The sequence below is a fragment of the Lathyrus oleraceus genome, chromosome 1 (assembly GCF_024323335.1).
Source record: "Lathyrus oleraceus cultivar Zhongwan6 chromosome 1, CAAS_Psat_ZW6_1.0, whole genome shotgun sequence".
In the NCBI taxonomy this organism is placed as follows: domain Eukaryota; kingdom Viridiplantae; phylum Streptophyta; class Magnoliopsida; order Fabales; family Fabaceae; genus Lathyrus; species Lathyrus oleraceus.
Genome location: NC_066579.1, coordinates 3,825,692 through 3,837,924, shown reverse-complemented (window position 1 = coordinate 3,837,924; position 12,233 = coordinate 3,825,692). Strand labels below are relative to the sequence as shown.

Genomic DNA, 12,233 nt, shown 5'->3' with positions numbered 1-12,233 from the left:
TGAGTGAGATATTTGGAAATGAATTTTGGTTGTGCATTGTTGTTTTGCTCGATTTGTGTTACTTGGCATGATTCCATGAAAATGAATGATGAATTCGTGTTATGTGCTGCTTGCTGATCATGATAGTGTGTTCGATTGTTATTTCTGGGTGAATTAATTTTTTTCGACTTGGGGAAGAGATGAAGATGAACACTGTACAGAAAACCCTAAAATTCCATTTTCCAGTTTTGCTCTTTCACGTGTGTGCATGATGGTACTGTTCCATTAGCCTACAGCCAATCACAACATTTCATCTGCATGGCCTGTGCGCTGCGTTTTACTTAAGTTCCAACTTATTTACTAAACTGCCATTCCGTGTTTAATTATTCATTAAATCATTTATTTGTTTCATTTTTTATTTCATTTTGTTACTCAATCTTACAAAAATCATAATATCATCATCTTTGATCCAAATTTCATGAGGATTTTTGCATATTGCTCTGTTTGATCTCTACTTTTTTATCATGATTTTTGCTGATTTTTTGGATGAGTGAATTTTAAATGGTATTAGGGTTTTGTTCATGTGTCAATATTTTGTACCCTTTGCCAAATCCTTTGTGAAATAGTGATGCATTATCCATTTGATCTGAAATTTTTTGTGCATAAACTAGACTCATTCATGGTTATTTTGATGTAGAGTTTGTGAATTTATCTTATCTGGTTGTTGAGTTATGAATTTTTGAATTAGGGTGTGACAATTTGTGTCACACCATTGATGTGCAATTTCATGATTTTCTATGCCATGCTTCCTGACCTCCAATTGATGTGAATTTTTGCATGAATGTACTCTTGTATGTCTAGTTTACATGTGAATTTTCTTGGAATTATTTATGGCATTTCCTAATTGTTTGAGATTTTCTCCCCTGTTTGACCAAAATGTTGACTTGTGTGATACATGTTGCCATTTCATTTGTGAAATTCTCATACTTTATTAGATGAACTTGAAATTTTACATTTGATTAGTAGACATCTTAAGCTTTGTCATGGTTTTAGTCCCATTCATTTATCATATGCCATCTCTGATTTATGAATTTTTCAAGTTGATGCATGTTTGGTTGACTTCTTTGAGCATGTTCAAAATTGCCTTGCCTTTCTGATTTTCATTGACTGCCTTCCACTTGTCCAAATGTGATGAAATTTGACATGCTTACCATGCTATGTGTTAGGATTGATCATGATTTATTTGGTGATTTTTGGAAATGTTTTAGTTTGCTTTTGATGCAAGTCCTTCTGTTGACTCCTATGAGCTTCTGTTTGCTATACCTTGACCTAAACTGTTCATGAAATGATGATAATGATTGATATGCATGTGAACCCAATTGGTTGTGTTTCTTAATTGTTTAAACATGATTTTGGATGCTTGCCCTTTGCTGTTTTGACTTTTTCATTCCTTTTTGACCCTAGGCTTGCCCTAGTGGTCCTGTTACTCACCTTTGAGTTCATGTTTTCAGGTTGACCAACAAATGACCAATGAGACCAATTCTTTTTGATTGAACTTTCTTGAATACCATGACTAACATGTTTTGTTTTGTAGGTTGCTTGGCTCACATGCCTTAAGCCTTGTGCCTTGCACATTCACTTGCTTATGATTAACTGTTGATGTCTGTTTCCTTTTGCTTTGTTTTGAAGTTGCATACTAATGTCTGCTTGACTATTTCAGGTGCTTTTAGTTGCTCAGTTCCTTGTGAACTTTTGCTTTGCTTTGCTTATTAAGCAATTTGCATTGAGGTATATTTCTAATCTTCATGTAGTCTGGAAGACCTGGCCTGTTACTTGGCCAGGCAACTGTCTGAAGTCCTCCTTAAGAGGCAATGTTTGTGGATGTTTACAATTTGTCCCTGTACATACTCAAAGCCCTCCTAAGTGAAGAGGCAATTGGCAGAACCCAAGGGATATGCAACCTATCCCCTGCTATTCTGTGTGTCATCTGCTTTGCTCACACCACTGTGTTGATGCATTGCAGATACAAACCCAAGATCTTGTACAATTGTACAGTTGAGTCAGTTTCAAATGTGTAGAAGGGTTCCCACTTTCTGAACCCACACATTCTTGTCTTAAGCTCTCCCAGGCCAGGGATAAGAGCTGTGAAGTCTTATCTTCACTCACCTTTCATCTGCTTCACCTTAGCCCCTCAATGGCAAGGTTAAGAGCACATCTACCCAGTTCCAGTGGTTTGTTTGTTGAGGTTGATATGACCCCTCGACTAAAACCTAGCCTTGATGTTTGAGCCCCTTGTTGGTGTGTTTATTTCATGCTGTATGTGCTTGTGTGGTGTGATTGTATCCCCTAGGTTTGCTAGACTCCGCGTAGTCTCGTTTGCATGTCAATTAAGGTAGCACGGTTCCTTCGTATAGGACTTCCTTTCTTGCTTGAGCTTTCCTAAAACACAAACAAACATTATCCCCTCTTAAGGATACGTTAACTCCTTCTACTACAGGTGAGTAAGTCTCCAAAGGTCGAGCATCAGGTAGATTGCGCAGTAACGTTGTCCACTTAAAAAACACAAACCAACGGGAATAGTTTAGCCGAACTACGGCAACTCTGATTCTCATGTCCAGATGAGATACGTAGGCACGAGATGCGATGTCTTGTCGAGTTTGACTAACAACTAATCCTTGCTTGTTTTCGCCCTCGTTGCGATCCTTTCTCTCGCCCTCGTTGCGATTGAGACCTCCCCTTTCTCTTGCCCTAGTTGCAATCGAGACCCTTGCTTCCTGTGCAAGTTAGGTTTGGTGTGGCTTGCTTCCTGTGCAAGTCATGTTTAGGATAGGCTTGCTTCCTGTGCAAGTTAGCTAGAAACCTTAACTTAGGGACGATTTTGCATGACAACATCTAGGCTCGAGTCGTAGTCTCCCTAGTGTTGTGTCTCCCTCTGTTATCTGGTTAGGCTAGTCCTTTATCCCTGCGTAGGGGAACTACGTCGCCCTGATCCTCATACCAGATGAGGTACGTAGGCAGGAGATGAGCTGATCTCTCCGGGCGCCCTTTTTCTTTTTCAACCCTTTTTGTCTTCAACCCTTCTGTGTGTGTTGTTGTGTGCTTGGAAGCTGATGTAAGTCCATCGAGTGGCATTCGGATTCCAGTGTGGGTTTGTTTTGGTTCGGATGCTGATGTAAGTCCAGTGATTGGCATTCGGGCTCCACGTTTGCCTCTGCCTGTGTTTGTTTGTGTGCGTGTTAGCCGAGCTACGAATGCTCTGATTCTTCTTCGTCCAAGAAGATACGTATGCATAGGATGCGATATCCTAGCGAGCATGTGTCGTTTCCCCAGTCCGAACTACTTCGACTCTGATGTTTGTGCCTGATAGACTAAGTAGGCCCAGGATGCAATATCCTGCCGAGTCAGTTTCAGTCAGTTTCTTTTGTCTCTTTTCAGCCAGTGTGTGTGAGTTTGAGCAGTGTTTAGCAACCATTTTCCTTCCTATTGTGCGTGGATCCCGTCGAGTACGACGGATGCGTAAGGGTGCTAATACCTTCCCTTCGCATAACCGACTCCCGAACCCATTCTCTTTGGTCGCGAGACCATGTTCTTTCCTAGGTTTACTTCAAGCGTTTCCTTTCCCTCTTTTGGGATAAATAACGCACGGTGGCGGCTCTGTTGTTCTTCTTTTCCCGCCGGTTTTTCGCGTAATGCGACAACAATCATCAAACGGAGGAAAAGACCTGCTATTAACCTTGCCAAAAGGAACCTTGCCCTTTCTCTGAATGTCACGCCACTCCTCAGACACTTGCCTCAACCTTGTCTGATTGCCCTTAATTGGGAAATAGAAAGACTCCTGAATCTCTCGTCCAAGAGGAGGACCCTCCACAGCAAACCCCATCTGTCTCCTAAGAAGCACCGGGTTGTAATTAATGCAACCTTGAACTCCTATAAGAGGTACATTGGGAAGACTCCCACAACTGTAAATGAAATCTCGTCCAACCATACCATTGTGAGTCCAAGCTATGTCCTTGGCCCGCAAACCCATCAACCTGAATGACCACTTGACAGTAGGATCAAGAAAAGCAAAGGCACCTCTGGAAGGCAGATACCCCATGAACCATTTGTACACCAGCTGAGCACAACATCGGATCAATCCACCACGCCGCTTCTCGTTCCGATTATGGACCGAGTAATAAACATCCCCAACCAGATTAGGAATATGATTCCTCTACATAAACAACCTGATAGCATTAATGTCCACAAAATTCTTCTGATTAGGAAACATGATAGTCCCATAAATGCTCACAGCAATCAAAGCACAGACGACCCTCCAATTACCCACAACAGCATGCTCCTTGGCTTTAGCCTCCAAGAAACTCAGATGAAACCGGGTAACTTTCCTTTCTCCTTCAAACCCCCCTTGGTCACCTCCAGGCTCAAATAAAGAGCACGAGAAATCTCCGCAACATCAGGCTTCCCCTTAGTGGCATAGAAAGGAATCTGATCTCTGATCTAAATATCCAGGATGCTGGCATAGTCCTCCATCAAGGGTCCCAACAAGTAATCCGGGAACACGAAGCATCTCAAGCCTGGGTCATAGAACTGGAGAAAAGTATGGATGGCACTCCTGTCACTGTCTGTGAGCCTGAAAACTAACTTCAGAATACCACCGTAAATCTCACGGAACAACCCCACATGGTCAGGTGTAATCAGTGCTATCATATCTCTCAGCACACCAATCTCTGGGTCGAAGAAACTGTAGACAACATCGTCCTTCAAACCGGTTCTCATGTCTGGAACAAAGAAGTCTCTCAACCAGGATCTCAATCAAAAATGTCCCCTGCATATGGATAAACATGAGTTAAATGCACATAAATGCAAAATGTGAATGATGTTGATGTATGAATGCAATGCACTGTGCCATCCTCCAAGTCATCTGATCATCAACTGTACAGAAGCCCCGGTCTCTGAACTGATCACAACCATCTAAGGTACTGAGTAACCACAAATCCGACTTGGGGTTCCGAAATAAATGGAACGGAAGATACATCACCATCATCACCAGAGATCCTCTGAACAGATAACCACAAGACCCTCTGAACCAGCCCAGGGAATCCTGAAATAAACGGATCCCCACTGATAAATACCACGGACAGAACTCCGGCGTCTCAGAAATAAATCCATAAATCCGACTTATAAATAGGACGCTGATCAATAACTGAACCATTAGTCACCATCAAAGTCACCATCAGAACATGCATTTGTAAGAATCAACCCTCCCCTCATAGGTGAATTCTAATCAAGTCATCCTAAGGCGGATAAAGGTCTCAACAATCGAGCAAAGATACTCAACGGGTTTGCCCTTTCGGGTGTGCCGCTGCAGCTCTCTTAAGATCGTCTAAACCAAAGATCCGGGAATGAACGGTCACCGAAGTCAACAGCTCAGATGAGGTGACTCAACCAAAGTGGATACTCCACAAAGGAAGAGCTCTCTCAGATGAACCTCGTCCGGCTTGTGGTATGTCACGTCGCCCAAAACATGTTGACCTAAAATGAGAGGCAACATGAGACCACGCTAATCCTAAGTGTATACTCGGGCCTGGGTCTTAGCCCCACTCAGAACACCCCCCCCAAATCAGAGGAACCACCTGTACAGAAGACAGCACAATGATAGTATGATGCATGCAAACATTTATGCAAATATATACACAACATAATAATCATAAATGCAATAAATAGAGAAACACAAGCAACCTATCCTAGAGAACGCTAGGAGTGACTCGCTTAGGGAAGATGGACCAGCAAGAGGTCAACTTCTTAGTCCCCAGCAGAGTCGCCAACTGTCGCAACCGCGAAAAACAACCGGCAGGAAAAGCAAAACAAACAGAGCCGCCACCGTGCATTATTTATCCCAAAAGAGGGAAAGGAAACGCTCGAAGTAAACCTAGAAAAGACATGGTCTCGCGACCAGAGAGAGATGGGATCGGGAGTCGGTTATGCGAAGGGAAGGTATTAGCACCCCTACGCATCCGTCGTACTCGACGGGATCCACGCTCAGAAAGATAGGATAAGGTTGCTAAAAACTGCTCAGACATCACACAAGGATGGAAGGAAACACAGAAAGACAAAAGAAACGGGACTCGGCAGGATATCGCATCCTGGGCCTACATAGTCTGTCAAGCACAGACATCAGAGTCGACGTAGTTCGGGACAGGGGGACGTGCTCGCTAGGATGTCGCATCCTATGCATACGTATCTTCTCTAACCAGAGAAGAATCAGAGCACTCGTAGCTCGGCTAACGCACGCCAAATAAAACACAAACTGGAAACCGACTGCCAATCGCTGGACTTACGTCAGACCCCACACGAACAGGCAAACCTGGAAACCGAATGCCAATCGCTGGACTTACATCAGACTCCGAACCAACAAAACACACACAGGAAACCAACTACCAATCACCGGGGTTACGTCAGACTCCAAACAAAAAAAGCAAACACAGGAAACCAACTGCCAATCGCTGGGCTTACGTCAGACTCCAACATACACAAAGGGTTGAAAAAGAAGAAAGGCGCCCGGAGAGATCATCTCATCTCCTGCCTACGTACCTCATCTGGTATGAGGATCAGGGCGACGTAGTTCCCTTACACAGGGAAAAAGGACTAACCTAACCAGATACAAAGGGAGACACAAACTACTAGGGAGACTACGACTCGAGCCTAGAAGTTATCATGCATACCATCCCTATGTTAAGGTTTCTATCTAACTTGCACAGGGAGCAAGCTATCCTAAACAGCACAAGCAAAGTCATACAAGCACAACAAGCAAGCACACACACTAGATGCAAACAAATGGGCTCATACAAGGTTAGGTTGTGAAACACAAGCCAACTGGAATCGGGTGTAGTTAGATCTTAACCCTAACATTGAGAGTTAGGGTGAAGCTGATGAAATGGGAAGTGAGGGTAAGACCTCACAGCTCTTATCCCTGGCCTGGGAGAGCTTTAGACAAATGAAAGTGTGGGAGTTCAGAAAGTAGGAACTCTTCTCCACATATGACTGACACAACAAAGATCTTGGGTTAATATCCACAATGCATCAACACATGGTGTGAGCAAAGTGGATGACACACTGAATAGCAGGAGATGGATTGCACATCTCTTTTATCTGCCAATTGCCTCATAAGAGGACTTTTCCTGCTTGGCACAAAAGTAAACATTCACAAGCATTGCCTCTTAAGGAGAGCTTCAGACAGGTGCCTGCCCACATAACAGGACAGGTCTTCCAGACTACATGAAGTCAGAGAGTTATACCTCAGTGGTTAAGCAACCAAGCAAAGCAAAAGCAAGTTCAAAAGAACTCAAAGCAACTTATGTACCTGTGAAAAATCTAAACTAATCAGTACACAATTCAAACAAACAGACAGACAACAGTCAATCATACAGACAGACAAAGCATCAAGCACCAATGTGCAAGGCACAAACCATTAGGCCACTTGTTCTCAAAGCCTACAAAACAACTCAATATTAGCCAACATCAATCAACTAATCAATTCAAATGAGTGAATCACTCCAACCAAGGCAATGTGCTTCTCAACCTGAAATCCACAATCCAAACAGTGAGTCCAAATCACTAGGTCAAAGCCTAGGGTCAAAAGAGGGTCAAACATTCAAAACAGAACATGAAATTTAACATGAATCAACTTCAATCACATCTTGACACATTCCAAAAGGTCTCATATCAATATCATTGACCAAAAGCATTTCATGATCAATTGAAGTTCAAGGCAATTTTAAAGCTCAAATGTGACCAACCAGAATGAAAAATCTCTATTAAATCAGAAATGATCCAAATAATTCCAACAAAATTCATGAGCACTCACAACATCTATAACATGCATCACACAAAAAATCAGGAGCATAGGATATCATTTGGCATGGCAAACACATCATGTAAGTTGAATATCACAAGGTGTGACACAAATTGTCACACCAACTTAACATGATCATAAAACAGAATTGACAATTGATAAAAATACCAAATCAACACCAAAAGGTCAAGCAATGTGTCTAGTTATAGCATGGAAAATTTCACATTCATTGGATTAAAGACCAGCATTTCACAACATGATAACCAAGGCAAGGTCAAATATGGACATGTGTTCAAACATTCTAGCACAAAAAATTAATCAACCAAGCACAACTTGTCAAAATATGATGATAAAAAACTAGAGAGAATCAGGATCATAATGCAAAAAACCTGGTAATTTTTGGATGATTTTTCAATTTATTGTGAATTTTAGAAGTTCATGGAAGAAATAAAAAATGAAATGGAGCAAGCATGGCAAATATGAAGGAACATGAGAAAATGCAAGGCAAATGAGAAAATGCATTCAGCCAGGCTCAAACCATGTACAAATTCAAATCCAAACGCGCCAAATGCCAAAACGACTGTGTTTCAAGCCTAAACCCTAAAGCGCGCGCCTGCATGGATTTTGAAAATCCGCAGGAAATTCACATGCGTTTCCCAGCAGAATCCGCAGGAAAACTGGAGAATGCATGAACACGATGAAGATCATGAAGATCTTCATCCAACTTTTCCAGATTTCATAAACATGTCCAGAATTCCATAATTTTAACACCAAATGATTCGCCATGCCACATACAACAAGAATCAACAACTAATTCATGCAAAAACAACATTACACGCACGGATCGAAGAGAATCAAAATCATCATCAAAACTTGAATCACATGGATCTTTATGTATATAGCACCAAATCACTCCATTCAAAGCTCAGATTTATCACCATTCAAAGATCTATACAACAGGCATAATGAATTTGTGAATTAAGGAGGTTGAAAAACCAACCTCTAAATGAACAGAATTGGATTCCCTTGCTTCCAAGCCTTGCTACGCCTCAAATCTCTTCTAGTATGCTTCTTGAGATGAATGATGATGAATATGAGGCTCAAGGATGCACGAATCCAACTCCAGCTTCAACTGCCATGGATGCTCCAAGCTATGAACATGAACAATACAGCCACGATTTCTCTTGCTCACACGTCCAAAAGTGCTCAATTATCCTTCACGATGATGAATGGATCCATGGAAAGTGATTGTGTTTGAAGAATTTTGGAAAAAAAGTGAGAGAAAAATTTGGAGATTTTTGTGATTTTAGATCTAGAATTGTTGATTCTGATCAAAACAGTTATGATTAAGCATATATATACCTCATGCTAATCATGTTTAAGAAATGTTTAGGGCAAATGCAAATGAGGTTAATCACTTTTAAGGTGTAAGTGCAAAAATGCATTTTCTACTTCATGCACCTTTATGCACGTGAACAGTGCATGTTATTGATCCAAAATGCCAAAAAATGAGTTCATGCATATATTGGAATTGGTTTGGTATGCATATGTTCAACCAAGATGAGTTTATGAAATTTTTCCCAAAAATCTTCATGAATGCACCAATGATCATGCAATGAGATTTCACGCCAAGTGATAGTATGCTTGGAAAATACATGTTACAAGGATCAAAGTGTAAAAAGAACCACTCAATTTGGAGTTTTGGTTGAGAAGTTATGTTCATTTGAAGTTTGAACCACACTTTGCCATGATTGGACCATATCTCCTCAACCACACATGAGAAATTCATGATCTTGGACTTTTTGGAAATGGGAGAGAAAGATCTTCAAATTTCATGTTGGACAAAATTTCATTTGAAGCTTTATTGATGATGTAATCTTGAGTTGAAGTTGGTCAAAAATCTTTCCATTTTTGGAAAGTTCAAATTACAGGTCACCTTCTATTTTTAGAAAGTCTTGACCTGACCTCAAATTCTTCAATGTTGATGTTTGAGATGTCAAATGAGACTTGTTTGAACATGAATGAGGTATCTCTGACCACTTCCCACCTCCAAATCCACAGTTGACTTGGCAGTTGACATACAGTTGACTTGATCATGCATAGATGATTTTGAGCCTCAACCACTTGATGAAATGGCTCCACCATGAAACCCTAGCTTATACAAGCTCAATAAAATCATATGATGATCTCCATCTCAATAAAGACCTCATCTCCTTGAAAAACCCTGACTGGTAGAATGCAACTGATTAGGGTTGACTAGAGGTCAAAACCCTAATCCCCAGGAACATGATCAGGAACATGATCAGGCACAATGAACCTCTTGGTGATGATAAAACCATGATGATGGTGATATACTCTGGCAAATAAGATAACACTCATCCTCCTTGAGGAACCAATAAATCCTAATTGAAGCACAAGCCTCTGATGATTAGTGATCAATTTATGAGACCCTCCGGCTTGAATCGTTTAACCTCTCTATCTTCTAAGAAAGACCTAGGAGGATGACTTGCTTATTTCACATGATATGCAATGATGTAATGCCTAATGTCCTAAAAATGAGATACAATATGCTAAGCTAGTCCCAAGAGAGGAGGGCAAATTTTGAGGTGTTACACCTTCGAGCGATATGAATCCATCTCCTCCTCCGACAATCAGCAATGCTATTCAAAACAAAGGATCTTCGACTGGAGCACAAAATCTCGAAGCAGATAATGTCCAGAACGAACAAGAAACCTCTTCTCCTGGCGAAGATGGTAAAAAAGATTCGAAGCAAGCTGAAGAGAAGGATTCAGAAGAAAAAGAAGATTCTGAGGATACTCCCAGTAACTCTCCTCCAAGAGTTACTTTCCCCTCATATTATGCTGACGAAGATGATGAGGATTCTGATGATATTGAGAGGTACTTTCAACAAGATGAAGACATGAGTGAGGGAGAAGCCGATCCTGAAGGAAATCAGACTGGAACTGATGATGCTACTGTCGAAACAGTCCCATATCCAACTAATGTTCGATCATCCACAATCCAAACTTCGCCTATATCACTTACTGAGGAGGAGAAAAATGCTTTGAAACAAAATGACCCCCTCAAGTATGTAAGGTTGATGATGGCTCAAAGTGAATCTTCTTCAGAAAAAAACATTTTTGGAGCTTCGACCCATTCTGGTACTAGTGCAAACGAAGTATCATATGACGAACTCCTTAAGCAGGTGAAGAAGGCTGTTTTTGATGTAGATCTCTTTGAAAAATTGAAGAAGGATGTGGGAGCAACCTTTAGCATAAAAAAGCTGATAAGCAAGATCAACATCACTGCTTGCCCCACTGATATAGGTGAAGCCCTTATCGACATCCAGAACCTCATTGACCAAGTTTGTGCTGAATACCATAGGGAGGTGGATGCCAAAGAAAAGCTTCAATCAACTGAACAAGCTCAAGCTATTGAGTTTGATAACGCCCTTCGAACTGCAAAAGCCTCTGAGGAGTTAGCTGCTTCCAGAAAATCAGCCCAAGTAGAATTCAACACCTATACTGCTTCGATACAACTCTGGGAATCTCACATTGCAGAATTGTAGAAGAAGATTTCTGATGCTAAGGCGAAGCAGGCTGCTATCCAAGGCTTGGATAGTACTGAAGCTGATAATCTGGCGAAGCAGAGCGTAGATCATGTCGAAAAGGCTACTGCTAGGAGTGAAGATATTGCACGCCTCAAAGGGGTTCAAGCTGCTGTTCAGTACAAGATAAGCTTGGCGAAGATAAAGTATGACCGGATGAAGGCCACTATCCCTTTCTGATTTCCACTTGTAATTGTTCTATTCGACTTTTGTTTGTTTGTAATTTGATTAAGACAAAGCCATCTTGGCAAAATTTGAAGTTTAAATATATTCACCATCTTGGGTATGATAGTTCTTTGCTTACTATGTTGTTATGATTTTAACTTCAGGCACAAATGTTTTATACTTCTTCAAGTATTTCCCGTTTACTTTTAGGATTCTTCGATCCTCTACTAGTTCTTCTATTTCGTATGCATTATTTGAAAATGCTTTTAAAATTCGAAAAGGTCCTTCCCAATGTGGAGACCATTTTCCTAATGTTTTATTCTTTCGATCCATAGGTAATATAACTTTCCAAACTAAATCATTCATAATGAAAGTTTTACCTTTGACCCTCTTATTGTATGCTCTTGCTACCCTATCCTTCTGTCTTCTTAATACTTCTAACGCATGCAACCTTTCTTCGTCCAAATCAACCAGTTCATTCATCATCATTTCCCAATATAGGTCAGATGGAATTTCTCCTTATCTTTGGATTCTCAATGATTGCAAGTAGATTTCGACAGGTAATACTGCATCATGTCCAAATGTAAGTTGGAAAGGTGTAGTGTTAGTAGATTCTTTAGGGGAGGTTCGACA

General features: G+C 41.0%; 1 protein-coding gene across 1 annotated transcript; it reads left to right on the top strand.

Annotated features, from left to right (window-relative positions):
• The first annotated feature begins 10,454 nt into the window (after nucleotides 1-10,454).
• On the top strand, nucleotides 10,455-11,615 carry LOC127086657 (uncharacterized). The gene is made up of 2 exons (XM_051027455.1): nucleotides 10,455-11,333; nucleotides 11,397-11,615. Exons 1-2 carry the CDS (start codon nucleotides 10,455-10,457, stop codon nucleotides 11,613-11,615), a joined length of 1,098 nt encoding a protein of 365 aa, XP_050883412.1.
• Nucleotides 11,616-12,233: the final 618 nt, after the last annotated feature.

What these genes read in the sequence shown, in the direction of transcription:
- LOC127086657 (XM_051027455.1), top strand. Translation starts at nt 10,455, where the DNA reads ATGAATCCATCTCCTCCTCCGACAATCAGCAATGCTATTCAAAACAAA. An exon ending in CTTCCAGAAAATCAGCCCAA is followed by an intron (nt 11,334 to 11,396) that starts GTAGAATTCAAC and finishes GCAGAATTGTAG; the next exon opens with AAGAAGATTTCTGATGCTAA.